Here is a 24,868-nt window from a genome sequence, read left to right as displayed (position 1 = left end):
GTTTGTTGCTATGCAAGACTTGCAACAGTAGTTAACAAAGTAGTTACAGACCATCTCCTGGAAGCTGCCCTCCATAGATGCACCCCTGAGCTCAACAGGAACTCTGTGACCAAATTCTATACTTCCTCAACAGGTCACCTGTGAGAACAGGCTTGTAGGGTTGGATATGAAGTGTGGCCTTGAAGAGAATGAGCTAACATACTCTTACTTTTTTTGCTCTCTCAAATGCAGTGCTACAAAGAATAATATTAAAAAGATGGTGTTTCAGATGACTGTTTTATCTAACTAATTTAGAAAAATGCCAGTAAATTTTCCCTTCTTTCCTTTTAACCTTCCTTAAATAGCTGTTTTAATTTTTTAAAAAAAAAAAGGGGGGGGGGGGGCTTTTTTTAGCATCTGCAGTTTCCCACAGATACTTTTTCTACTTTCACTACTACTTTCAAGCCTTTGAACTGTTACTCTGTCAGTCATTAACCTCTTCATGTAACGTCTTCAAGTAAAATGCAATTCTGCAAAGATTTGCATACAATTAAGAGTAAGTGTATGCCACTGTAACCAGTTAAAAGCAAATGTCCAGCCTCACCCATGGTACCACTGTCAGTTTTCCAGATTTGTTTTAAAGGATACATTACCCAGTTACAGGAATTGGGGGTGGGGTGTGTGTGGATCAGAGCAGGCAGTGAAGGCTGCTGTGAAGTTCTAACAGTTTTTGATTCAGCATATGTGCACTCACCTAGCAAGAGGAACAACAGTAAGTCTAGCTGACTTGTTTATCTAGTTAAAATATGCTATTTGTATTAAGCCCGCAGGAGAAAAAAGTTAAAATCCTGGCATCCTGTGGATACCAGTGCCCTGCCTGTTGCTGCTGGCTGAGGGTAGAGTCTCCCTGTCCCACAGAACTGTGAGAGTGCAGAAAATGTTTCCACCCTGTACTGGAATGAAGCAGATTCCCCCTTCCCTTCCCCCAAGCTTTTGTGGAAAAAAACAAAAGTGTGAGCATCCCAAGCAGAGTAGGCAATAGCTGGGTGAAGGGGGCTTTCCCGGCATGTAACAAACAGGGAGTCAGGTGCCTTCCTTGAATCCGGGGCAGTGGACCGGGCCTCCTTGCTTCCCTGTGCCCCGCCCCGCCGGAGCCTGCTGGGCGCCGGCACCTGCTGCCTGCCCTTCGCGCCTCTCACACGGGACGGCTCCCAACAAAATCTGGTTGCTACCTAATGGCGGGGAATTATTATTTTTTTTTTTTAAACCAAAAGGCAGGGGGACACTGTCCTGCCCTTCCCACGCACCCCACCCCCCCACCCCCCAAAAAAAAGCAACAAAAAACCCCCAGCAACCACCTCTAGCAAAGCCAAAGCTGGGGTGAAATACCCCGAGGAGCAGCGGTTCGGCGACAGCCGTCCTTCGTTTGAGGATGGAGTTCGGGCAACTCGGTCCCCCGCCGAGCGCGGGAAGCCTGTGCCTGCTGGTGCTGGGGGGGCGCTGGGCCTCCCGGCCGGGCACCTGCGCCGGTGCCGCCGCTCTGGCTGCCGGGCGGGGCAGCGCTTACCTCCCAACGCGTGTGCTACGCGTGCGGAGCCGGTATCCCGTGCTGCCAGCTGGCCTAACCCGTGGCCCCCGGGGAGAGACATGCGTGGCTCGGAGAGAAGGAAGGCGGCGGTGGGCATGGCGGATGGGAGGCGGCGAGCAGGGAAGGGAGGCCGAGGGGACCCCGGAAGGGCACCGGCGCCCCGCATCTGCCAGGACCCGGCGCGCGGCGGCGGCAGCTCGGCAGGGACGGGCGGGGGCTGCCGGCCGCGCGGGGCGGCGGGCGACGCGCGCGCGCGCAGAGGCGCGGGGCGGGGGGGGGGGGGGGGGGGGCGACGGGACCGGGAGCGAGCGGGGCGGGGCCGCGCCGCCACCCACCACCTTCCGCGGCGGGCGGGGGCTCCGCAGAGGTCCTGCCGGTTTTTCTGGCCCTGCCCGTGAATAGCAGCAGCGCCAGGGTGAGTCACCGTTTGGAAATGGAGTGGGCGGGTGTGCGCGCAGGAGGATGAGTGATGTCAGGGAGCTCCGCGGCGCTGGCGGCGGGCATGAGGCTGGCGGTAAACACGGCCCCGGCGCCCCCCGCCGCGGAGCCGCCCTCCGGCGGGGCAGCGCCTCCAGCCGCGGCGCTGCTGAGGGAGCGGTGCGGGCGGGAACCCTCCCTGGGAAAGTGTCGCCTCCGCTGACGCCCTCAAAGCCAGTCGGTCCCTTTCGCCAGGAAGGAGAAGAGTCTGAGGCTGGGAGAGGAGCGGATTGCAGGGGAAGGTGGAGACTGTGGCAAACTTTCTAGCTGCTTCTGCGTGCAGCTACCTCAGCGGTGGGAGTGCCTGGCCGCAAGGAACCGCAAAGCCCAAACCTGAGAGCCCCGAGGCTCCAAAAATAAAAAAAAGACTTCCAGCTGCCTTGGGAGGAGGAACCGCCAGCAGTGCGGGCTTTCGCGTGTGCAGCCGAGCAGGTAAGCTGGGAGCGGCACAGGTGGATGGGCCGCACGCCCGGCGCCGGGGAGCCCCTCCGGCGGAGACCTCCGTGTGCGCTGGGGGGAGCGACCCCGCGCTCGCCGGCTGCTCCGCTTGTTTTACCTGTGAAATCGGCTCGATTTTACTCGTGGAGCGGCCCCTCTGATCGGGGAGGGCACCCTGCTGGTTTGGTGTCTCTTGGGAACGTGTAAGGCGTGGGGCAGCGACATGGTGTGTGCCGGGTGTGGGTGGCCCCACAGACTGGGCTGGGCGGGAGGGGGCTTCAGGGCGCCTGGGTTCGGCTCGGGAAGGTGCCGGGCTCCTGCAGGGACCTTGAGGTGCTGTAAAGGTGCATTGCTGGAGGGTTCGTGGGGTCTCTTTGTTGCTGTATGTCTGCTCCCTCGACTTCAGCCTTCAACGTCCTGGAGTGCAGCTGAACTGAACTTCTCGACTTGGTGGTGGTAGAGTACGTTTCTGTTAGCGGTGCGTGGTTTCTGACTTAAGTTGAGCTCCGAATACTTGTGAAAAGTAGTTAACGCATGATCTTCTGGCAAGGTAATACAGTTCCTAGAATACAGTGTAGACGAGCCGTTGTTCAGTTTAATCCATTTCTGATCTTTTGACGTGAGTTTTTTTTAAGACCTCGGGAGATCAAATATCTATCCTCAAACCAGTTAACAGCTGTCAATTTATACGCAGTTAATTATATAGGTGGATGGCTCCATACAGGTGTTAGCATAAACTGAGCAGGTGCACAGTATTTTCCGAGACAGGGGCCTTGCAGGAGGTTTGGCAAGCTTTACTGTAAGTTGCATTGATTAAATGCTTTGCCTCAAAACAAGCCACTTTAAACATTTTTTTGTGTACTTGCTTATGCGTTCATGTATAAGCTTATGTGCTTATTTGACAGGGCAGACTTTTGGTGACTGTAGCTTTAGATACTTTTTCTCTACGAAACTAGTAACTCTACTCTTTATTTTTAACTGAAATGCTCTAGGGCTTAATTTACTGGAAGGTCAATGTGCTTGCTTCCATATTATTTCTTTTTTCCCTTTTTGGGTAGGATTTACTTTGCTTTTCAATAAAAACTTATAATCCATGCCTTTAGAGAAACACTTGGAATATTTTTCTGAAAGACAGACAAAACTAAGTGTTATCCTGGGTAGTATGCACACTTGCAAGGGGTATTTAGATAAATCAGTGTGTGTGTGACTTTTACTTGAAAATGTAAGGTGGTGCAGTAGTATGTAGATATATTTCTGTATTGTCCTTGAGGTGAATTTACACAATGGAGAAAGGAGAACTTGAAGAGAGCAAAGATGGACATTATTTATTTTCTTCCCCTCTACTCTTAGGTTGGGAACCTGAATCTAGAATGACTTTATGTACCCCTAAATTATAAATGGTTGGCATGTTGATGAGCATCTATTCTTCTGGATCATAAAAGCATCTTGTGATCATAATATTGTAAGACACAAGTGAAGTGATAAGGCTTGACAATCTTATTTTCATATACTAGTGTTCTTCTGAATTCAAGACACTGTTCTAAGTAGACATCAGAAGTGTTATATTATGGATGCAGTATTGTGAAAAACTTTATTGATTAAGAAAAGACACCCCTCCTTCTCCCACCTCACTATCTCTGGGAGAGCTGAATAAGAGACTTAATCTGAAGTATTTTTCATTCTAAAAACCAGAATTCTTTATTTACATTGGTTTAGTATACAAAATAAAAGTATGAAGACTGGAAAGTAGTGTATTGATTTTTATTTTTTTAAGGATTAAAAAAAGTTAAAGAATTCAAACAAGTGATTGATTTAAAATAGTAGTTTTTTTAAGGACCAGGGAATGTAAAAGAAGGCTTTTGAAGAAATGGCTCATTACTGTTAAGTCGTCTACTATAGAAATGGGCTTTGAAGATGCAGATATTAGTAACAAAACTCCACACATATTCTGTTGGGATTTTTTCCCCCCCCTAATTTTGATGGGCTGTTGGCCTACAATGTTCTTTGATACTGTTTGTGAGGAGTGGACAATACAGATGCTGTGACAGTTGATTTAGTATGGATATGGTATTGCAGTAGTCTAAGCAGATGCTGGGAAGATTAACGTAACACTAGGTCCACTGTCTTCAGAGATCTCTGTCTGCTGGGAGAATTGTTTGTACCATTGGCACCACTGTCCCCAAAGATGCTGCAGACACTAAGAATGTCGGGCATCCAGGCACCACTGTCCCAGCAGATGCTGAAGACCTTAAGAGCTACTGATGGGAAAGTCTTACGTAACACAGATAGCTCTGTCTTGTCCATTCTGCACCTGTTTAAAAGATATTTCTTAACTATACTGAAATCTGTTACAGTGAGGCTCCAGAACTTTAATAACCACAAGTGCCTCCTATATGAGGACACTTGCTTATGTTACCACAGCTTTTCCCCAGAATAGCTCTTGTGTGGAGATACATGTAATGCAAAGAATGAAGTACTTCTTCCCAATATAGTTGGAAGTCTACTTTATAGCTGTTGATACAAATCTTAATAGGACTAAACTGTATACTAAAATGGCTTTAGGAAAACCTGTTACTTACCCTCTAACTAACATACACGTGGTATCTGTAATATGAGGGGACTGCTCTGCCTTGAGGTTGTGCTTGTGGTTGCAGAATAAAACTTCCTTCCTTACTATGTTAAGTCCCTTTCAAAATATGTAGCGTCAGGCGTGGGTCCTTTTGGTTTTTGTAGTCTGATAGCATTAAAAAAAATATTGAATTCTTGTCTGTTGTACAGATGAAGAAATTAAAATAGTTTAACAGAGTATCTGAAGCTGTTGAGTTATTGTAAATAGAATGGTTCTTAATAAAACAGTGTTCAGGTCTAAATATCAGAATAATTCTTGGGCATGATCACTCAGGAAAAACTTCGTGGTATTCACACTGATGAGACAGTTTTCTGGTTAAAAAAAAAGCACACATTCAATATTTAACTACTTAATTTTTCTCAGATGTATAACCCTAGAAAAAGAGAAGATCCTGTTCGCTTGAAGGTACCTGAACAAAAAAGCAGGTGTCTTGCTTTCACTTACCTTCCCCAGTTCATGTAGGTTGACTTGGAACTGCCATGTTTAAGTTTCAAGGACATCCCACCTAGTCTTTAATTTTTGTTTACAAAGTTTATAAACTGTTGCTGGAACCGTGGGGCTTCCAAAAAGTGAGCTTTGCTGCCACACAAAGCAGTGCCTTGCTATTCCTGACTTACAGAGTTAATTTCTTGCTGATCCTTATGTAGTCTTCTGTTTTCTTTTTGTAATATATTCAGATTTCCTTAGGATTCTAGTAAGATTCAGCCTGTGCAGTGCGGTAAGCTTCATACTTAAGTTTTGCACTGAAGTTTTTGTGTGTCTGTGGTTACTGATGCCAAGTAGACTAAGGTTGTACACCTGTTCCTTGAGGAAAAGATGCTGACCCTCTTGGGGCAGCGCAGAATGTTTTAGTAAGTTGCATCAGCTGAATTTAGGTGACTTAAGCTGAACTGATGCAGAACACTTATGGATGCTTTTGCTTAAGAATGGCTTAATTTAAAATTAATTCAGGATTATTTTTGATTTAGCAGTAATTTGAATCTTAAATGGAGCGTGTGGAGTTGAATTCATTTTCTTAGGTAAGACACAAGCGTATCATGGCTGAAACTGAATAGAAAAGTTTGGAGTACAAATAATGATTTAAAGTGTATCTTAATTTACAGTAATGTTACTTTAGTGGTGAAAGAGATGGACATCATCAAAGAAATCAAACAAAGCAAGCAAAATAATAAAAAAAACCCAGGAAGCTAAATATATTGAAGCTGTTCATTCTAATCCCCTGTCTGAGAATGTATAGACTGCCTGCAGCAGTTCGTAATCACTGGTTTTCAGAAGCTGCCCAGACAGTTGGTAATGTTCTTGGTGAAATACGATGTTTCAGAGGCAGGTTTACCTGTTACTTGTTGTACTGTGGTATGACCCATGTGAATTTGTATAAGTTTTATTTATTTGGGGGAGAAGTTTTTTGCCTAGCATCTCTGATATCTTAGGCCCAGGTTGGTCTTGCTTATATTGTGTTCAAAGGCTGAAGTTTTAAGTACTCGTATGGGTTAGATCATACTAATATGCTTATTTGGTCTTCATCTTTATGCAAGTTCTGATGGCAGTGTTGCTGTGAACTAGCAAAACTTATTGGAGTTTGCATTTGTAGAGTATAACTAATGGGAGGGGTGTTCTGGTTTGGTTTGTTTAATCATAGATCTCTGGTGTTCATGCCTGTAATGGTAGAACTTAAATTTGGTTGGTTGGTTTGTTTTTCTTTTTAAAACCTTGATTAACTGTGAAGTATGTGGGAGTTTGTAACTCCTCAGAGTGCAGGAACTTGTCCAGCCTCAAAGAACAAGCCTCTGGCAGAGCCTATCTAGAACTTAGATCTTTTAAGACCTAGCTTAAAGCCTTAAGCAAAAGGTAATGGTTTTCCTTTATTGAAGTGTTATTACAAATGTTTAGGCATGTTATCTCCCCCGACATATCTTTAATAGAACACTTGCATCTGTAAAAGTCCCTTATTAAGAAGTCAGCTGCTCTCACTTTTTCCTGTTGAAATATGTTTGTATTTCTTAGTTTTTCCTCTTTTTAGTGCTTTTATTCAGCTTAGCTTCCTAAGATCTTAAACTGTTGTGTGATGACTGCTGGATGACTTCACACAGTTTTAGTTATGTGAAATGTACTTAACAGCAACAAAATGTTTACTTGTGCACACACCCAAGTTCCTGCTTATGTTCACTCTAATGCTGGACAGTTGGTTAGTGGAACAGTCCTAAATAAGGAGACAAAGTCTCCTTATTTAGATGACATGATTTGCTAAAGAGAAACAGCACTGGAGAAGGTCATGCCTCATAGTTGTTAATTCTGTCTTTCATATGGAGGGCGTGCTATGATCCTGTAGCTTGTTCCTTCTGAGGTGCCATAGTGAACTTGGAACTTACTATGATGACAGCTTGCTGAAGAGTTGAGTGTTATGGGTTTAAACTTCTGTTGGCTGCAGTGACTGTATCCCTAACTATCTAAAATTCATCATCTTGGCATTCTAATACATTTATACAGTAATTACAGCTGATCTGATTTTTATTTTTACTTCCCCCACATCAACCTTGTAAATGGGAAACAGCACTTGCTGTCTGTACATGTTTTATAAGGATGCCAAATACTACTGCCCATGTCTTGGTTTGAGACTGAACACAGACTGTATTAAAGCACACTGTTCCCTTCACTGCCTCAAAAGGACATTTTAAAAACTGGAATGCTCTATCACTGTCTTAACAGTGCTAAAAAGATGCTTAACATAGAATCCTGTCATTTCATCCTCCACTGGTTATTCTGGTTCAAATTTATGTATTACTGTTTCAGTATCAAACTAAAAGCACTTAAACTGAAATTTTGAAGGCAAATATGGTTGGGTTTTTTTTGTTTGTTTAATGCTGAGAGAAATTAATTGATATGGCTGTAGTTTGGATTAGTTCATACTTGCTAGTTCTTACTGGTTTTTCTGGTAACTTACTTATTTCAGGAGTGTGTGGAAACTACTGATGTGTTTCAGCTTAAAAAGTTAACTCTGGTTACTTCTAGTTCCTGTGTATTAGGAGCCTGACAAAACTGCTACCAAATGTTGTGTTTCTTTCTATTTTTGTAACACTGTACTAATTTGTAAGGATGCTCTGTTCTTTACACTGCTATTTTCAGAAGCATGAACTTGTCTTAGTTTGATTTCACGCTGATTTTTATGCCATCTTGGGTGTGTCACTTGACAAGAGTTTGTTCCTGTCTTTTGGCATACCACCTTGATCTTACAGAGGCTCATGAGCACAAAACTTTGCTCTACTTAATAAGTAACGAGGCCAACTTAAGACATTTGCTCAGTAGCAATTGTTGAAGAAATGCAGGTGCTCAGCCTGCTGTGTTTTCACAGAATTGTTTTGTTTCACTGCATATGTATACTTTGCATGCAGTGATAGGGAGAGATTTTGAATATATATATTTTTTTTTAAATGAACAGCTCTATTTGTGGAAAATGTTCCAGAAAGCTAAAGGTCATCCTCCAAAATGAAGGTGTTTCTTTCCATCCTGTGAGAAAGGATTGAAATGGTTTGAATCCTGTATTGACTATTAATCAATCACTAAATCATGCACTAAAATAGAAAACCAACTCTTTTTTTAGTGTTTTTGTTTTCCTAGAAATATATTTCCATGATGGACTGCAGTCTTGAGAGGAAAGGCTGTGGCATCCTGTTTGGCTCTGAAGCAAGAAGTAAAGGCATTCTGAGGTGCCATAGTGAACCTGGAACTTAATATGATGACAGCTTGCTGGAGAGTTGAGTGTTATGGGTTTAAACTTCTGTTGGCTGCAGTGATTGTATCCCTAACTAGCTAAAATTCATCATTTTAGCAGTATTTACCACCATGAAATCGAATACAACATGTGCTGTATAGCTGAATGGCAGTCTCCCTCCACTGAGGATAGCTGTTTTGTGTGTGGTAACCAGGGTCATTAACTTCCTCTATGCACTTGTTAAAAAAAGAAGAAAACAAAAAACCCCCAAAAAAACAACTGGCTAAGCTATTTTCATGTGCATAAGTATTGTAATAAGTAGTAATTTCTTCTGTGTAGAGCTAGTCTATGTGAAGTAGGGTGGCATAATATGTATGTCTGTGGTAAAAGTCAGTAACTTATACTGACTTTTAAGTTAGATGGATGAAATGCATCTCAGCTGACCAGCCATGGGACAAGGCACAATGCCTGTCAAATATCACAGCTGGAGTAGTTGGGCTAAAGAAATTTTCAGCTCTAACAAAAATCTAAATATTTACACTTCTTGCTGTAAAAGTACTTTTCATTGATGTGTATGTAGTGGTTTTTTTTAATTCTTTTTTAATTTCTAAAAAAAGTTTGCAGGCAGTTTAGAAAGCAGTGTGCACAGGAAAGTATAGTCATTGGACAATCTGAACAAAGTAACTAACTGCCTGGCTTGGTTTTACTCTGCAGGATGAATGTTCCCATAAACCATTTGTTTCTTTTTTCTCTTAATTTGGACTTGGAGAAAGTTTAAAATAAACTCTTAAACATCATAGGGTTTGGACTAAACTCTTCAGCTGTCTTGCATTGGAGGAGCTCAGTACTGAAAGGCTGAAGTTAAAATGGAACACAATTCCCCCTCAAAGGCCTGGAGGGCAGAGGAGAGTTGCAGGAAAGCAGGAGCTCTGTTCTGTTGTGCTGCATTAAGGGCACACACTAGAACAATGTTCTTTTACCTTACCCGCAACTTTTTTGAGTGTGCATACATGTGCACTTTCTTCCTATTCTCCCTCTGCATCCTGTTGTAGTGAAATTGGACACAAAGCTTTTAGCACTGCAAGCTTTTCTAGAATATGTGTTTAAGGCAACACAGTTTAGTCAAAATTTGACTGCAATGCATGTAATATGCAGAAAAGGTTGTGGCTTATCAAAGTCTGTATTGCAATTATAAGGACACTACAATAGGAGTATTGTATTAAGGCCTCACATAATTTGCTCAAAGAACTACTATCTTGATTGATCTTCCATAACACTTACTATTATCAAAATGCTTACTCTTGTTTTAATGGTTTGTATTCCTTAGCAGGTGTTAAGGCTGATATTACATAGATTATGATTTGGCCATGCATTGCCGAGAATTGAACATGAAAAATCTACTTACACATGCATTTATAGCATTCTGTAGTGTTTTCACATAGCTTTTTTTATATGCATTCTATAGCATTTTCAGTTAGAATCATGTTATAAACCTGTCTCCTGTCATCAAAAGGCTTGTAAACTGCAGGACGCAGAACTTCTGTTGTTGTGTATTTTGTAACAGTGTGATTCAATGGAGTAAAAGATAGTCTTAGTTGACAGAAAATGTATTATTTAGGATGACTTCTTTGTCTTGTTGCTATTATGACTGTTTTAAAACACAGTTTCCACACCTTTCGTCTCCTCTTTTCATGAGTCCTATAGGTTTAGGACAGTTTGTAGACTGAGTTTAAGAGCAAAGGCAGCCTCTGCTTCCTTTTCTTTTTTCCTGCCAGTGCTGTGTCACTTAATAATTCCAGAGATGTGAATTGGCAGTATATGTACATCTAGAAAACCTCTCCAGTTTGTTAGTTTAGAATTTCCTGGGCATTTTTTTCCACTTATGAAGTGGCTGCTACTTGTTTCTCTGCTAAATCTCACCATGTTTGACACAAATTCATTATGAGCAAAATGTCAGACTTGGTCCAAGGGAACAAATTGAAATGTTTCACCCAAAGCAAGTCTGTCTGGGGAGTTGAAGACATGTAGACCAGATGTACTCATGAATTGACTGCTACCTTAGCTCAGTGGGAGCTTCTTTCTGAGAAGATCAAGGCATCAAAACTTGTTCATCAGTTATGGCCTGAAAGAAAACCTCTGACTACTGAAGTCAAAGTTTTAGGAAGGGGGGGGAAAATAAGTTCCTTCTGTTTGTGTGTTGGTTTTTTTTTTTTAAAAAAAAAACCAAACAACAAAAACAAAACCAAACAAAAAAATCCCCAAACCCCAATAACAACAAGAAAACAACCCAAACCCAGAACAACAAAACCCACCCAATACACGAGTAACTTATGATCCGCAATTTTTCTCTATACAGATATGCAAAGGAGATAATTCTATTTAACTGCATGAAGTACAGTTAACATTGACTTTTAATAAGAGTTAAAATGGCATGGCCTAGACCGTTTGCATGAACTAACTCTAATCATTACTGCTGCACTGAGGGGAGTGGAACAGCTTAATGTGGGGTGAGACTTGCTAGTATCCCAGCTGGACTTCTGCTTCCAGCTAAATAAAAGATGCCCTTCTGGGTGGCAGCTTGTATGGCAAGTCCTGAACAAGCCCCATCTTTGTATCTTGTCTTGATAAAACAGTTCTAAGAAATTGCCTGAGCTGGGGTTAGTGTAGAATGTTTCAGGACATCTTCTTGGGCTGCCCCAGCTGTCGTTAGCATTTTAGCACAACTTGGATATTAGGGTTGTAGCTTAATGTACATGTGGCTTTAGTTTTCTTCCTCATGCGTTTGCATTGGTCTAGAGGGCTTTTGTGTGTCTCCTTTGCAGTTCTGTAATTGCTGCTGTGGAGGTATTTCTTATTACACAGTATCTGTCATGCAAGGCATGGTATCGACATGCTTAATATTGTCCTTGTCTCATGAGAGTGTTATCCTCTGTGCTTATTATACAGCTATGAAACTGAAGTTACCTCTTTCTGAAGTAGTGACTACTCAATTGGCATGGTTGACCTAGATCAAGTCCCTATGAGCATTCGCTTCGTGCCCTTTGCTGTCTCTAGAATACGTGTGGTCTTGGGTGCTAGAGGTGATACTGGTACCACAGATGATACTGGATGCACTGGCCTACTCCTGGCAAGACCACACTCTCCTTGAGGAGAGTAGTTAAGCGCAGAGTCGTGTGCAAAAGGCTCTAGCTGCAAAATGGCCGTGTAACAGCAGTTTGTGGAACACCTGATTTTTAGCAGAGGCAGGATTCTGCAGGCCCTTGTGCCAGGCTGTGTTTAGCTAGGTAGGTACCATCGCAAGTGGCCTGGATTGCTGCAGTGCTATGCTGATGAAAGCACTTGAAATCCAAGCAACTATTGTGTCTAGCTTTTAAGTTCAGCTCTAAACAGTCATTTTCTTGGATTATGTCAATTTGCCCTAAAGTTACAAGGTCACTTCTAAAGCCAGTACATGAACTGTCCTTGCTGATACATGCAAATCTCTTTTGGCATAATTGATATTTCTGGGGAAGATTTATGCAGGAGCACAGCAAAAATAGCAAAGTGTAATCGAATCTCCTTCTTCACAAGAAGACACCAGTTGGTAGGCTACAATAATTTTTTACTGTGCCCTAATTTTGCAGAGTTCTGTGTTCCCTTCTTTTAAAACTAATTACATTATTTCCAGTCAACACTTCAGTTCTTACCTTAGACTTTTGTAACTGATCATGTGGAGTTAGTTGACTCACCACATATTTACTGTACAACATGGTTACTTAGCACATTCACAGCATCCCTGATCTTGGCGAGTCTACAGATCAGACTGACTCTACTCTCTTAAACAGTTTTCATTTTTGTTTTGTTGCGGTTCTGGCTGCTACAGTGTGTTTTGAGGGAACACTTTGTAGAATCTGTTTGTCACCTTGTAGTTAGTCTTTCCACATTTCAGCTAGATTGTGATACCTCTTCCTCTTTCCTTTCCTCTCCCAAAGCAGTGTGTATATATAGATGTCTGGTTGAACATGGGATAAGAATGCTATTAAATGCTTATTGAATATTTCTTTATAAAATGCTTTCTCTTTAGTAAACCAGTTTTAGAGCTCTAAGACCACACATGGAAATGTGACTGGGAACCAAGAAATATGTTTGGAAATAACGTTTTCCAGATATCCTTTCTAAAACATCTTGTTTGATCACATATTCTTTTCTGCACCATCCCCACCCACCCCCAGTTTCTCATGGACAGTAAGAAAAATGTTAAACTTGGACATTGGTTCCATCTTGTGTTTTTTGCTGCAGAAATAGTATCTTGACTCAAAACTCAGTGTTAGGAGTGTTGGCTGTTCAAGTCTTTAAATAAAGAAATGGAAAACAATATTTGGTTGCAGCACACTGGGCAACTGATACAAATGCCATTTAGCAGGCACTTTGATTGACCAGCTTGTGTTTCCACTTCATTCATGCTTGTTTAGTTTGAGTGATCATTTACTTTCCTATACTTCTAAAGATAACAGGTTCAGTGATGGCTAGAAGCCTTCCTTGGCCATAACAGGTAGCTTACAGAGTGGAAGCTGCTACCTGAGGTATGTGATATTGTGTATTATAAAAGCATTTTATGTAGATGCAGAGTAACCTCAGTACTTTGACACCAGATTTCACCAAATGGTAGGATAAGATCAATGTAACTCTAGTGATTGTGTTACTACTTTCATTTGTACGTTTTTAGTCATGCTGTGTGTGCGTGTACAAGATGTAGATGTTACAAAGCAGTTGTCTAATGCTACAGCGAGAGAATCTAATGATGGCTTTTCTAGGAGTGATGCTGTAGATGGTACTTCGCTGTTTTCTTGCAGGAGTAGTTTTAATACTGCAATTTTAGCAAATGGGAATTTAGGATAAGCACTAACTTAGTTCTTTAAATCCTTTCTGACTAACTCTGTTCTTTAGATCCTTCTAAAAAGCTTTAAAAAAGCAATAAAAGAAACTATTGTGAATGGTAAAAGCCTCTGTACCGAGCCTCATGAGAGCCTTGGCTTAAAAAGATGTTATTGCAGTGGTGTTCAATGCAGAGTTGTTAAAATGCTGGAGGATAGAAAATATTTTTTTACCAAAGGCTGGAGTTTAGCAGGGAATAATGAAGAAAAGTTTGAATTATTTTGGAGATGTTTGGTAAATAATAGCTCTGTGAGAGGAAGTAAAAACACATTAATAGTATCCTTGGCCTCTTCTGACCTGTATGGTGAGGCTCAAATGGAGATAGCAAAATATCTGGGAAAGGTATTAAAGAACTTTGGTGGTATTTGTAATTATTTTCTACTGCTGGCCCAGTGTTAGCATCCTTTTGAAACTTTTATTTAACAATAATACCCAGTGTTGTGGGGAGTGTGCCAGGCAGAAGACGAGATAATAATGCTAAGGATATGTGTGTTCTGTTTGTCAATCTGTGGCAGAAACAAAAATGAGGATGGAAGTGCTGAAGTGCATAATACTTAAATGTGTAGTATTTAAAGCTAGATTCATCTTTCCTAACTAATTAAATAATATAAAAAAGAAACATTTTTTTCTTGTCAGCGTAAGTGGAAAATATTTTTTTCTATCAGTGGAACACCTGGAGCTTACGGAACACTTGAACAAGTTTAAGGAAGACCATGGGACTACATTGGAAGCTTAGGTTGTGATGACTTTTTTTTTAACAGTTTTAACTGTGTAGTGCTTAAACTTGATGGGTAGAATTTCAATGGAAACCCCAGTTACATATACAAAACTTGATGTAATTTTGGTTATTGCAAACTGGAAGCTCAAATAATATACTGTGAGACAATTCTGTGCTGTTGTTCTAATCCCCTGCGTAAACACCTGTATGGAGTTGATCATGGTAGTTGCTGAAATGGCTTGCTAGTCTTAACTTCTTGATGTTAGAATGAAAATTACCTGGGTTTACATCTGAAAATAGCATGAAAAGCTGAGGGGGGGGAAGGGATGTGGCATGGGGAGAAGGAAGCAAATATTCAGTTTGTGAGCTGGATGTAGGTTTGAGTGTCTGAGCCTGTGAACAAACAGCTTGGAAAAGAGGTCTGAATATTGCTATCTCTATTTCACTGGAGGTGTTGGTTTTGATACCAGAGCCTTGTGCTGTTGCTGTTTGGTAGGTGGTGTTATGAACCAGTGGTTGTGGCAAGAAGGTAGGGGGGAAAACAAAAATAGGGAGCAGATCATATTTCATTTGTGTTTACTGTCAACGATAGAGGATGTGTTAAATCTGTATCATCCTTCATAACTAATATTCATGAAGCTTTCCAGGCAGCTGCATCAGAGTTGAGCAAGCTGAAAACCATCTCTTAAGTTTTTAGGGGGAAGAGAGGAGAAGGTATTCAGTACTTATTTCCTGATTTGTTTGACAGTGTCTAGTGTGCTAGATTTTTAGTGTTGGCACAGAGGGTAAAACATTGATCAGGATACATATACAGGACACCCTAAGGTAAGGGTAGGGGATAGAGATTGGTGTTCCTGAAAAGAGGTTTCTTACTGCTCGAGCCTCTGAACACAGCAAGTGTTGCTCCCATGAAGAGATCTGTAATTTGTCATGTGCCACTCGAACTGAGGGATATGTGAAACTGGCTTATAGGATGATACTGATCAGTTTTAAATATGTCCTTCCTAAGAATTCATGTGGTGTCTTTCTGCTGTCACTAGATGAGGACTACAGTTAACAGTTGACTTTTTAATGTCATGCCTTGCAAGGACTAATGTCTGTATTAGACTTTTGATAAATGTGATTTATGAGCTATGAACCTCTGTGTATACTTCAGTGCCAAAATAGCTTTTGCTTGAGTTGTGCGGCTTGTGCATGTATTCCTTATTTATTATCTGGTAATGTAAAACACTGTAGATTTACACAATTATTGTCTTTAAACTTGTAGGAGGAGGATTCATATTGCTGCAGAAAAGATCGAAGAATGTTCTCATAAATGTGACCTCTTATTTAGGAGTTGGCTCTACTGGGTTTTGGGAGTAGTACAGGGGAAAAATTCTACAGACATTATCTTCTTAATTACTCAAATATTTTTTAGGGTGTATCACTGGTAAACTTACTGTAAGTATGTGACTTCCTCTTCTAGTGACCTGATAGCTGATAAGCTGTAGCAGAGTCACTTTAAAGTACACATTAGTCACCCATTCCTCACCACCCTGTACTGAAAGTGGTGACTAATCTCTGGGTCTGACTTTCCATTATGAAGCAGAACCTTTACCCTTGGTAACTAGGTGGAGGATTGCACAAAACTGTCTAGAAAACATTCCTGCCTTCTGTGCCAGCTGCCACCCCCCCGGCCCCGAGCCAGTAATCTGCAACTTTTGTGTGAGCTAGAAATGGTGTAGGGCATCAGATGTGCTGCTAGGGTCTTTAACAAACCTTTAAACCTTGCTGTCTCTTTGAGAAGAACCTTGCTCTGGATAGTGGCTCTTCAACAGTGTCTGCAAAGCTGTAGCAGAAAGAAAGCAATTAGCAGTGAGAAGCTAGAGACGCTCAGACAACAAACTACATAAAAGCCTGATCCAGAGGTTTCTTTTGGCACTCTTTCAGAATTATTTTGCCTGATAAGACTGATTTAGTACAGTGACTTCCACTCTTTGTAGAATGTTTGTAATAGTCATTTTCTAATGAGTGGAAAGAGGGGCATAAGCCCAACATTTCTTTGCAATGTTACGAAACATGCAGTGCTACAGCACCTTTTTTGCCTTTATTCTGAAACAGAGCTTAAGTATCAATTTAGGCTGGCAGACTTCTCTGTCCAGATGTGAAATACTGAAACAGGCTCATTTTTGAAAGTATGGATTAAGTAGGAAGAAGGCTTATTTTTAGTCTCATTTTTCTGGAGTTGTTGTTCTGAAGAAGTTGTGAAGGGAGTCTTTAGCCTGTTGGAAGAAGGTCGATATTTCTTTTGGCTCTGTTGAGAAGGCTGTTAGCAATGTGCCTTGGCAGTGAAGGCAGCCAACACTGTCCTGAGCTGTGTTTAATAGGAGCATAGCCAGTATTTATAGGGAAGTGATTATTCTTCTCTGCTCAGTGCTTAGGTTTATCTAGAATACTGTTGTCTGGTTTTGGGTCCTCAATCCAGGAGAAACACAAACTTGGAGGCAAGCCCAGTGGAGCAGCCATCAGGGTAGTCAGCAGGCTGGAGCACAGGCACCGTGAGAGGCTGGGGGAGCTGGGTTGCTTCAGCCTGGAGAAGGCTCAGGGGGAGGTCATCAGGAATGTCAAGGCCAGGCTCTTCACAGGGGTGAGAGGATGAGACACAAGGGTATAATTTCTAATAAATAGTAGAAAAAAAGTAGATTTAGAATAAGCCCCAAACATTCACTGCAAGAACAACCATGCAGTGGAACAGGCTTCCTGGAGAGGTTGTGTGTCTTGAGAGTTGTTAAAGGTACAGCGGGATGGAGCACTGAGCAACCTAATCTGATGTCATGGCTCATCCTGGCCAGAGGCCCAGGCACCTCTTGAGGTTTCTTCTAACCTGAACTATTCTGTTGGCACTTCTGATTCTACAGATACGACGCTGACCACTCACCAAACCTCTGTTTTAGGAAAGACTGTTAACCTGTCATAAAACTGTCTCATGTTTATGCCATGTGTATGTGGATTATTGCCATAATGAGTTACTCTAGCACTAAAAGGTAAAAAATAACTGCCACTTAACAGATATTGTGACCTTGGGTCCAAAAGATAAGGGTAAATAACTAGGAGGAAAATCTAAACCTGTCAAGGTGTCAGGATATGAAGTGCTTTTAAAAGGAATCAGGCTCTTAGTTACCAAATATGGTCCTTTGGAGCACGGGGACCAAACAGCTGAAGAGTTTGAAGACGCCTTCACGTGATTAAGGCAAACCTACTCAGCAGTGTTCAGAATAAGGGTTCAAAGATTGGTGGGGTTTTTTTCTTGCTTAGGTCATCACTGGGGTCCTGGTGAGTGCTCTTAAGGAAAAAATGTCCATGTTTTATTTATAATCTGCATATTTACACGTGTTGGTATGAATATTTTTTGTGCTTTTGGGGACTGACTGTTTCAGAAACATGGCACTGTTGTGATGAACACAATGGATATAAATGCCAGGAAAACGGAAACAAATCTTTCTTACTACTAAGAGATGTGAAGAAACAGAATTCCCCAGAACTGGTAAAACTTGGATTGTACAAATAGATAACAAGTAACCTTGAAGCTTTTCCTGTCTATCTGGGTAGGTGAAGGGATTTAGTCCTTAAAACAGCTTCTGTTGGTACGTCGGTAATCCGAAGTAAGAGACTTGCAAAATCCTTCTCAAGAGGTAGAGGGAGTATCTGCTCAATTTCTACTACTGAAAACTACTACAGGGTAAGTAGCTAATGCTTTTTATAAAAGTTGAGACTTATTGCAAGTGACTGTATGATGATAATATCAGTTCTGAGAGCATTTAAATAAAATGGTACCTCTGTAATACAGCTTTTTCTTACTTGCACTTCTTTAGCATCACATGAGCAAGAAATGTGTTGGCAGCCTATTAGAGAATGTAGATAAACTTGTAACTGTTAGATAAACTGCAATCCACTTTGTGCATGTATTTATATATATTGTAAGCATAAACATTGTGCAGCTGAAAGATGGACACAGCTCTGAAAATACATTTACTGTAGCGAAATAGTGTAGTGATGAGCAAACCTATTAAACTCAGTCGTGTTTCTGCACACCTGAATGTACTTTGCATAGATCTGCAGTTGGGTTCTTTGTTGTTTTGTGGGGGTTTTTTTGGTTTTGCTTTTTTTTTGTTATATTTTCTTTTCTCCTTCTCTGGTGGTCTATATGCTGTGAGGCTAAAATATAGTGTGGAAGAAGGAATACTGTAAAAACAAACTGTGGCCTGGAATGCTTTAAAAAAAATGAAAATTAAAAAGAGAAACTCCTAAAAGCCAGGTTTTATTCATTGCTGTCAAGGTAGCAGAGGCTACCCAACTTCTTTTCTAGTTCTTGTCCTATAGATAGTCCTAAAAACGAGACTGAAGAAAATACAAACTAACTAAAAGTTGTTTCCTGCTAACTGTGATGCAGTCAATGATAGTATAACTTCCTTTCATGTAATCTCAAATTCTGTAATTTTTTTCTGCAGTACTTTATATTTACAGACCCTCTTTCTGCAGCTACCAAATACTAGAATGTATTACAGCTGTATCAAATGTTTGAGCCAACCTTAACAAAAGTGAATGAGATTTAAAAATACTTCTGCCTAGAAACTTTTCCATCTTATATATGAACGTGTAACTTACAGTAAGACTGATCACTGACATTTTTAGATGCTCTTGTCACAGTGAGATTGTTCATATTTGGAACAGCAGGTTAAGAACTACTTATTTGGGAAGCCTGTGCAAATTGTGACTATTCACTCCTTAATAAATTAGAGAAGATAAAATATTTTGAGAAATGTTACAGAAGTTCAAAATACTGGATGAGAAACACCAATTGTAAGCTAACTTTATGTGAAATGACCTTTATTTTGAAAATCTGATGACTAACAAGCTAAATAATACTTCTTCTTATTCTTAAGTTCTAGCATGAAGAGACAAATGTAGATGTGCGTTCTTAGACTTGTTTCAAAGCTGTATGTGGCCCCCAGTCAGCTGCTTCCTTTTGAATGACTGTCAAATGGGGATGCAGAAAATGAAGGAGCTGTTTGCATGGGAGCAAGTAGAAGCTCAGGATAAGCAGTTAGGACCCCTGCTCTTTTTGCATCTGTTTCACTGTTAATATTTTCCTTGAAATATGTTGTTCCTTGTGGCAACTATGAGTTCTGCTGTAATATTGCTGGTTAAGAAGCTCTGCTCCTTGATGAGGGTACATGTCTATTTTTAGAAGGTATTAAAGTGGTTCCAAAAAGAAAAGTTGTTCTAAAACCTGGATGTAACCCTTACATCCTTTTTCATTTATCCTTTTGGGTTGCTTGGCCAATTTCATGTGAGTCTTTGAGATTTCCCCCAGGGCATGTTCCGTAGCTTGGAGCAATTGGGTTTGATTTTCAGATCCCTACCGCTGGCAAGATGGCTAAGTCAGAACATTGCTGCATGGTTACTGAAGAAGTCTAAGGCTTACTACTAGGCTGTTTATGAGCATCTCCTGTTTTTGGTATGGGGGCATTCCAAGTTCAGCAGAAGAAGCAATAGGATATTTTGCCTAAATTAATGCAAGGACAACATGGAAGCTGAAAGGAATACACCCTTCATGAGGACTTGAATGGATATGTGAAATGGGGACAGGGACTTGGCAGAAAAACCTGCGTACTTCTGAGGAGTTCCTTTTACAGCCTGTACCAGAGGATCATTAGGCTGTTGGTACTTCATCACTTCTCTGGCCAGTCAGATAGGCAGCAAGGGACTGAAAGCTTCAAGCAGAGTATCTTTGTCTTTTTCGTCAATAGAGTTTCTGCTTTCTTATAGAACAGGGGAGAAATGGGTTGAAAAGGTATTATAAAGGAAAACCTTTACATTCCTACAGGTTGCTGATCAGACGATAAGTAGCACCTTGAACTATCAATGTAAACAAAGTTTTGACCACAGTATGCACTCTGCTTGAAATAATCTTGATGAGCCATCAGAAATGGTAGATTGATATGCCTTACAATCCACTTAAAATCAGGAAGGAACAAAACGTTTTCTGCAAGTTGTCAGTATAATTCCTTTGCTTGATAAGTTAATATCTAAACCTGAGTGCCATTCTGCTTCTAGCTTGTTAGGTTGTTGTTCATCTGTAGTTCAGATGCTCTTTAATCTTTAAGGCTGAAATACCTGAACATACCTGAAACCAAAACCTTTTACTTATGTTACTAGCAGTGCTAGGTATCTGTGAAGAAGGAAATAACTGAGGCTATTCCTTGCTGTGATGCTTTCTGTTTTTCAGTAGATGTGTAATTCTAAAAATGTTTCATCTGTGCAAGATATAAAATGTATCAAGTTTTGCTGGTTTCTACTTCAGTGACTTATGTATAGCATGATGTTAAGAAGGGGGTCTTGACTTAGTAGGTGAATGCTAGGTAGACTTGACTTCCAAAACTTGAGCAATTAGACTGGTTCAAATCTTTTTATACTGTCACGTGCCTATGTTTAGTAGACAGGGAATAGAAGAATGTGTGCGTTAAGGATTTGAAAGTTGAAATGCTATTCTACTACAGGCTTAAGTAAGGCTATTACTTTTGCAGCTGCTCTAAAAGAATATTGCTAATTGTATTGAAGCATCACTTCCCATTCTCTTAGGGAAGTGGAGTTTACAGTATGATTAGTAAAAGGGAGAAAAAGCACCTGAAATCACTTGTTTTCTTGGCTGTTGGGTTTTTTGAGAGAGAGTATTCTGAATGTGGTATGTATGTGTAGTTTTCATACACTTGTTGATCAGGGATTTAGAAAAGGTCAACTGATTACAGTGGATTTCAGAAACACTGCTGAGAGGTTAATTTAGAAATGCATAACTACTTCAGTATTATTTGTATGAATCTCACATATTTGGGATCTGAACCTTTACCCCCTTCTCCCTTTCAGCAGTAAGGGCAGTAGTTAGGAAATCAGTGGGACTTGCAGGCTGACTATGTTAAATGTCTTCTCTGTTTGGGGGGGGGGAGGATAAAGGGGGAGGGATCAAAGCACAAATGCCCAACTTTCCAAACTGTTTTAGTTTTAGTTTATCCTTGCTATCAAGAGATCAGTTACTCCACAGGTTTTTCCTGAGCAGGTTGTTTTTCTTTAAGCCAAGTTCTGTGACATGTGGTTAGGGAGACTGGCAGCTCCGGTTTCTGTCCTGATGGCTTAATTGTACATATAGCAGGGCAAAAAGGAGATATCTTTTATTGCTTAGGGGCATTCCATACAATTCAGTATTGCTGCAAACATTAGTTAGTCTTAACTGTGACAACTGCTAAAGCAAGTGCTGTCATGACTGTTGAAGTCTGTGGATCTTGTCCTTTGGTTTTGTGTGTTTTTTTTTTTTTCCCAAAACACCACACCCAAAAAACTACAAACAATCAAACAAAACCCCAACCAACACCCCCAGCACCCCAACAAAGCAAAAAAGGTACTAGTTCCCGAAGTTATTCAGTAGGAATTGGCTTGAATTATTTCATGGTACCCACCTGTCTCTGGTTCGCCTTTTGACTGTTTATGTAAGTAGACCTGGATGGAACTTAGAATAAGCATTTTCAAGTATTTAAGAATAAACATTTTGTTCAGTGTCACATTACTATTTCTGACGGTCCTCAGTATCTGTTTTGGTTTTTTTCCAGATGATACAGCTCTAGAGGAAAGAAAGATTTGTCTTCACGATTTGCTTTACAGTATCTGAACAGCAGAAAGCACAATGGACACATTTTAGAGTTGCACAGAAATCAAAAATTATCTAGGAACAAGAACATTGGATTTCCAGGAATAACATACTTCAGAGAGCCCAGAAACTTGTCATTAGTTAACCCAGTTTGGCCATACAGCTTGGGAATGAATACCATTGAGACAGCAAAGCTCGAAGAGCATATGGAGGGTCAAAACAATGACACTTCTAATGGCTACTCACGACCTACTCTCTCAGTCAGTGAAGAGAACAAAAATGGCACTAGCAAACCAAAGGGCTTGTCTAATGGCTTGCGAAAAACAACAAAGAAGTATCCGGATTACATCCAGATTGCTATGCCTGCTGAATCTAGGAACAAATTTCCTCTGGAATGGTGGAAAACAGGCATTGCCTTTGTCTATGCTCTCTTCAATTTGATTCTCACAACTGTGATGATCACTGTGGTCCATGAGAGAGTACCTCCAAAGGAGCTAAGCCCTCCCTTGCCTGACAAATTTTTTGATTACATTGATCGTGTGAAATGGGCTTTTTCTGTATCAGAAATAAATGGAATAATACTACTTGGATTATGGATATTCCAGTGGTTGTTTCTTAGATATAAGTAAGTAGCTATATTTTTCCCTCTGCTGTATGTTTTCAGAATGTGGATTTCAATTATTCACTTAGAGTAGAAGAAATCTTATATTGCTGCAGGTTCTACCATTGTAGAATTAGGGCTGGCAGTAAAATGACAAATTATTGTTTAGAAAATGCTCCAGTGTCCATGGTGGATACAGAAACACTGGTTTCTCCTGATTATTGAATGATGTTTTTTACATCTGAACTTGACACCTACATTGTACTAGTGAACTTTAATCTGGGATTGGGCTTTTCCAAGTGTATTCACAGATATGACTGTGTTTAAAGAGGGGAAGTCATGATGATGTGAAAAATCTCATCCAGATTTGAGAAAGAACCTCTTGTCCTCTGTAGCTAGACTAGAAGCTATTTCCTTTGTCTTCCTTTGCTTAAACTAGATATATTTGGCTCAAGTACATGGTTATAATATGGGACTGAAAAGAGAAGCTCACTGATTCAAACTGGCTACTCAACTGAGGCCACACTAAATTGATGGGAGCTTTGTGGTAGTTATGTACTATTAATGAGCGAGCAAGACTAAAACTTGAAAGCCTTTTTGCTGTTTGATTTAGAGAAGTGTGTGGTGAAGAAGTGGGCGGTGGGGAGCTGCTCTTTAATTCTAGGGATTTGCCTATCTAATAAAGCTAGAGCTCCATAACTGTTATGTGTATCCTGCATGTGAACTCTGTACTGAATCTTTTCCCCCTCTTCCCTTACTTTCAGATCAATAGTGGGACGCAGGTTCTTTTTTATAATAGGAACTTTGTATCTGTACCGCTGTATTACCATGTATGTTACCACCTTACCTGTGCCTGGAATGCATTTTCAGTGTGCACCAAAGGTAAGAGCTTTTGCTCCCTAATTCTTGCCTGAGTCCTTATGGCTCATTAGAGCAAATAGAACATAATGTTCTAGATGGGGTTAAATAACACAAATTACTTTCAGCTGATGTCTTCAGAAACATAGGTTGTGATAAACCAAAATTTGTGGCATATAGAAAGGGCCTCAAGTTGTTGCTGCAGTTAAGGTGCTTTCAAGGAAGATACCTGTTTTGAAATAGTGCTGCTACCAAATTGGTAAACTTGCTTCTAAGGCTCAAGCTGATCGCTGTAAGCCTGCAGCCATGTTTTGTTTTTTTACATGGTGGGATATCTAAGGCCAGTATTGTAATTCATAGGCTGATAAGCAAGTTTGTGTTGCAATATTTTTTTTAAAAAAACCACAGTGTTATCACATGCTTTGTCCTCTTTCTCACACTGTTTTGTCAAGAGCTATTGTAATACATGTAGTCAGCTGCCTGTCTCTGCTTCCAACCTGCAAAAGGTATATAAATGTGACTAAAACAAGTCCAGCTATTTAAATGAGCTGATACATGTAGGAACATGTACATGCTAATATTTCTACAAGAATATTTTAAAAATATTGTGACAACTTACCTAGTGACACAAAGGAGTTTGGTTACTGCCACTTCTGGTTACTAATAAAAAGTTGTAGACATGTATTTGCCTTGGAACAGCATTGTATTGTGTTGGCTGTACTGAAGGAACAGTGCACTTGAAAGTAAGAAACAATTGGTTGTGCGCTGAGAAGATAAGCATTTTGAAGCCTAAAAATATTGCCAATTTACTTGAGGGATAAATTTGTCACTTTGTGGCTAGGACCTCATTGGTCTTGAGGTACAGCTTAATGTTTGTTCAGAATTATTCTTTCACATTGAGGCAACTTAGGAACATAATGGATAAACTACTTATGAACCGGTATCAATTTGAAAAAGCTTCATTTACATACGACTGTTGTAAAGACTTAACTGTTTTGTTCTAGTAGCTTGAGGAATTTGTGTGTAGTAGACTGTATCAAGGAGTGGGAAAAGGTAAGCAAAGGAAAACTTAAATACTGAAAGAGCATTTTGCTAGCGTTAAAACAGGATGAATTACTTGAACTCTGGAGAAAATTGATAGCTCTTCTGGACAGTTTCTGTCCTATGAGTATTTTTCTGATTATGGAAAACTCAGTTATCCCTTTATCTTGTTTGTTTTTCCAGAGTTAATCTTTAAACAGCGATGTGAAACTGATTTCTCCTAGATAGTAGGCAAACA

At 40.5% G+C, this 24,868-nt stretch overlaps 1 protein-coding gene across 5 annotated transcripts in view; it reads left to right on the top strand.

The window, feature by feature from the left end:
- SGMS2 (sphingomyelin synthase 2) overlaps positions 1-24,868 on the top strand; it is a 61,226-nt gene that overhangs the window by 21,119 nt on the left and 15,239 nt on the right. For 2 of the 5 annotated variants that reach the window (XM_027814929.2, XM_027814927.2), the window contains exons 2-3: positions 22,093-22,755; positions 23,496-23,613. In XM_027814929.2, the coding sequence (XP_027670730.1) occupies positions 22,301-22,755; positions 23,496-23,613 (573 nt within the window). In that variant the 5' untranslated portion in view covers positions 22,093-22,300. Of the gene's footprint in view, positions 1-1,884; positions 1,983-2,018; positions 2,477-18,040; positions 18,171-22,092; positions 22,756-23,495; positions 23,614-24,868 lie in introns of those variants that run through there. The other 3 variants (XM_055696160.1, XM_055696434.1, XM_005445987.4) reach the window with 3 other exon arrangements.

This window comes from Falco cherrug, chromosome 1, assembly GCF_023634085.1.
Source record: "Falco cherrug isolate bFalChe1 chromosome 1, bFalChe1.pri, whole genome shotgun sequence".
In the NCBI taxonomy this organism is placed as follows: domain Eukaryota; kingdom Metazoa; phylum Chordata; class Aves; order Falconiformes; family Falconidae; genus Falco; species Falco cherrug.
The sequence above is the reverse complement of the archived record's forward strand: the minus strand, read 5'-3'. Positions and strand labels throughout refer to the sequence as shown.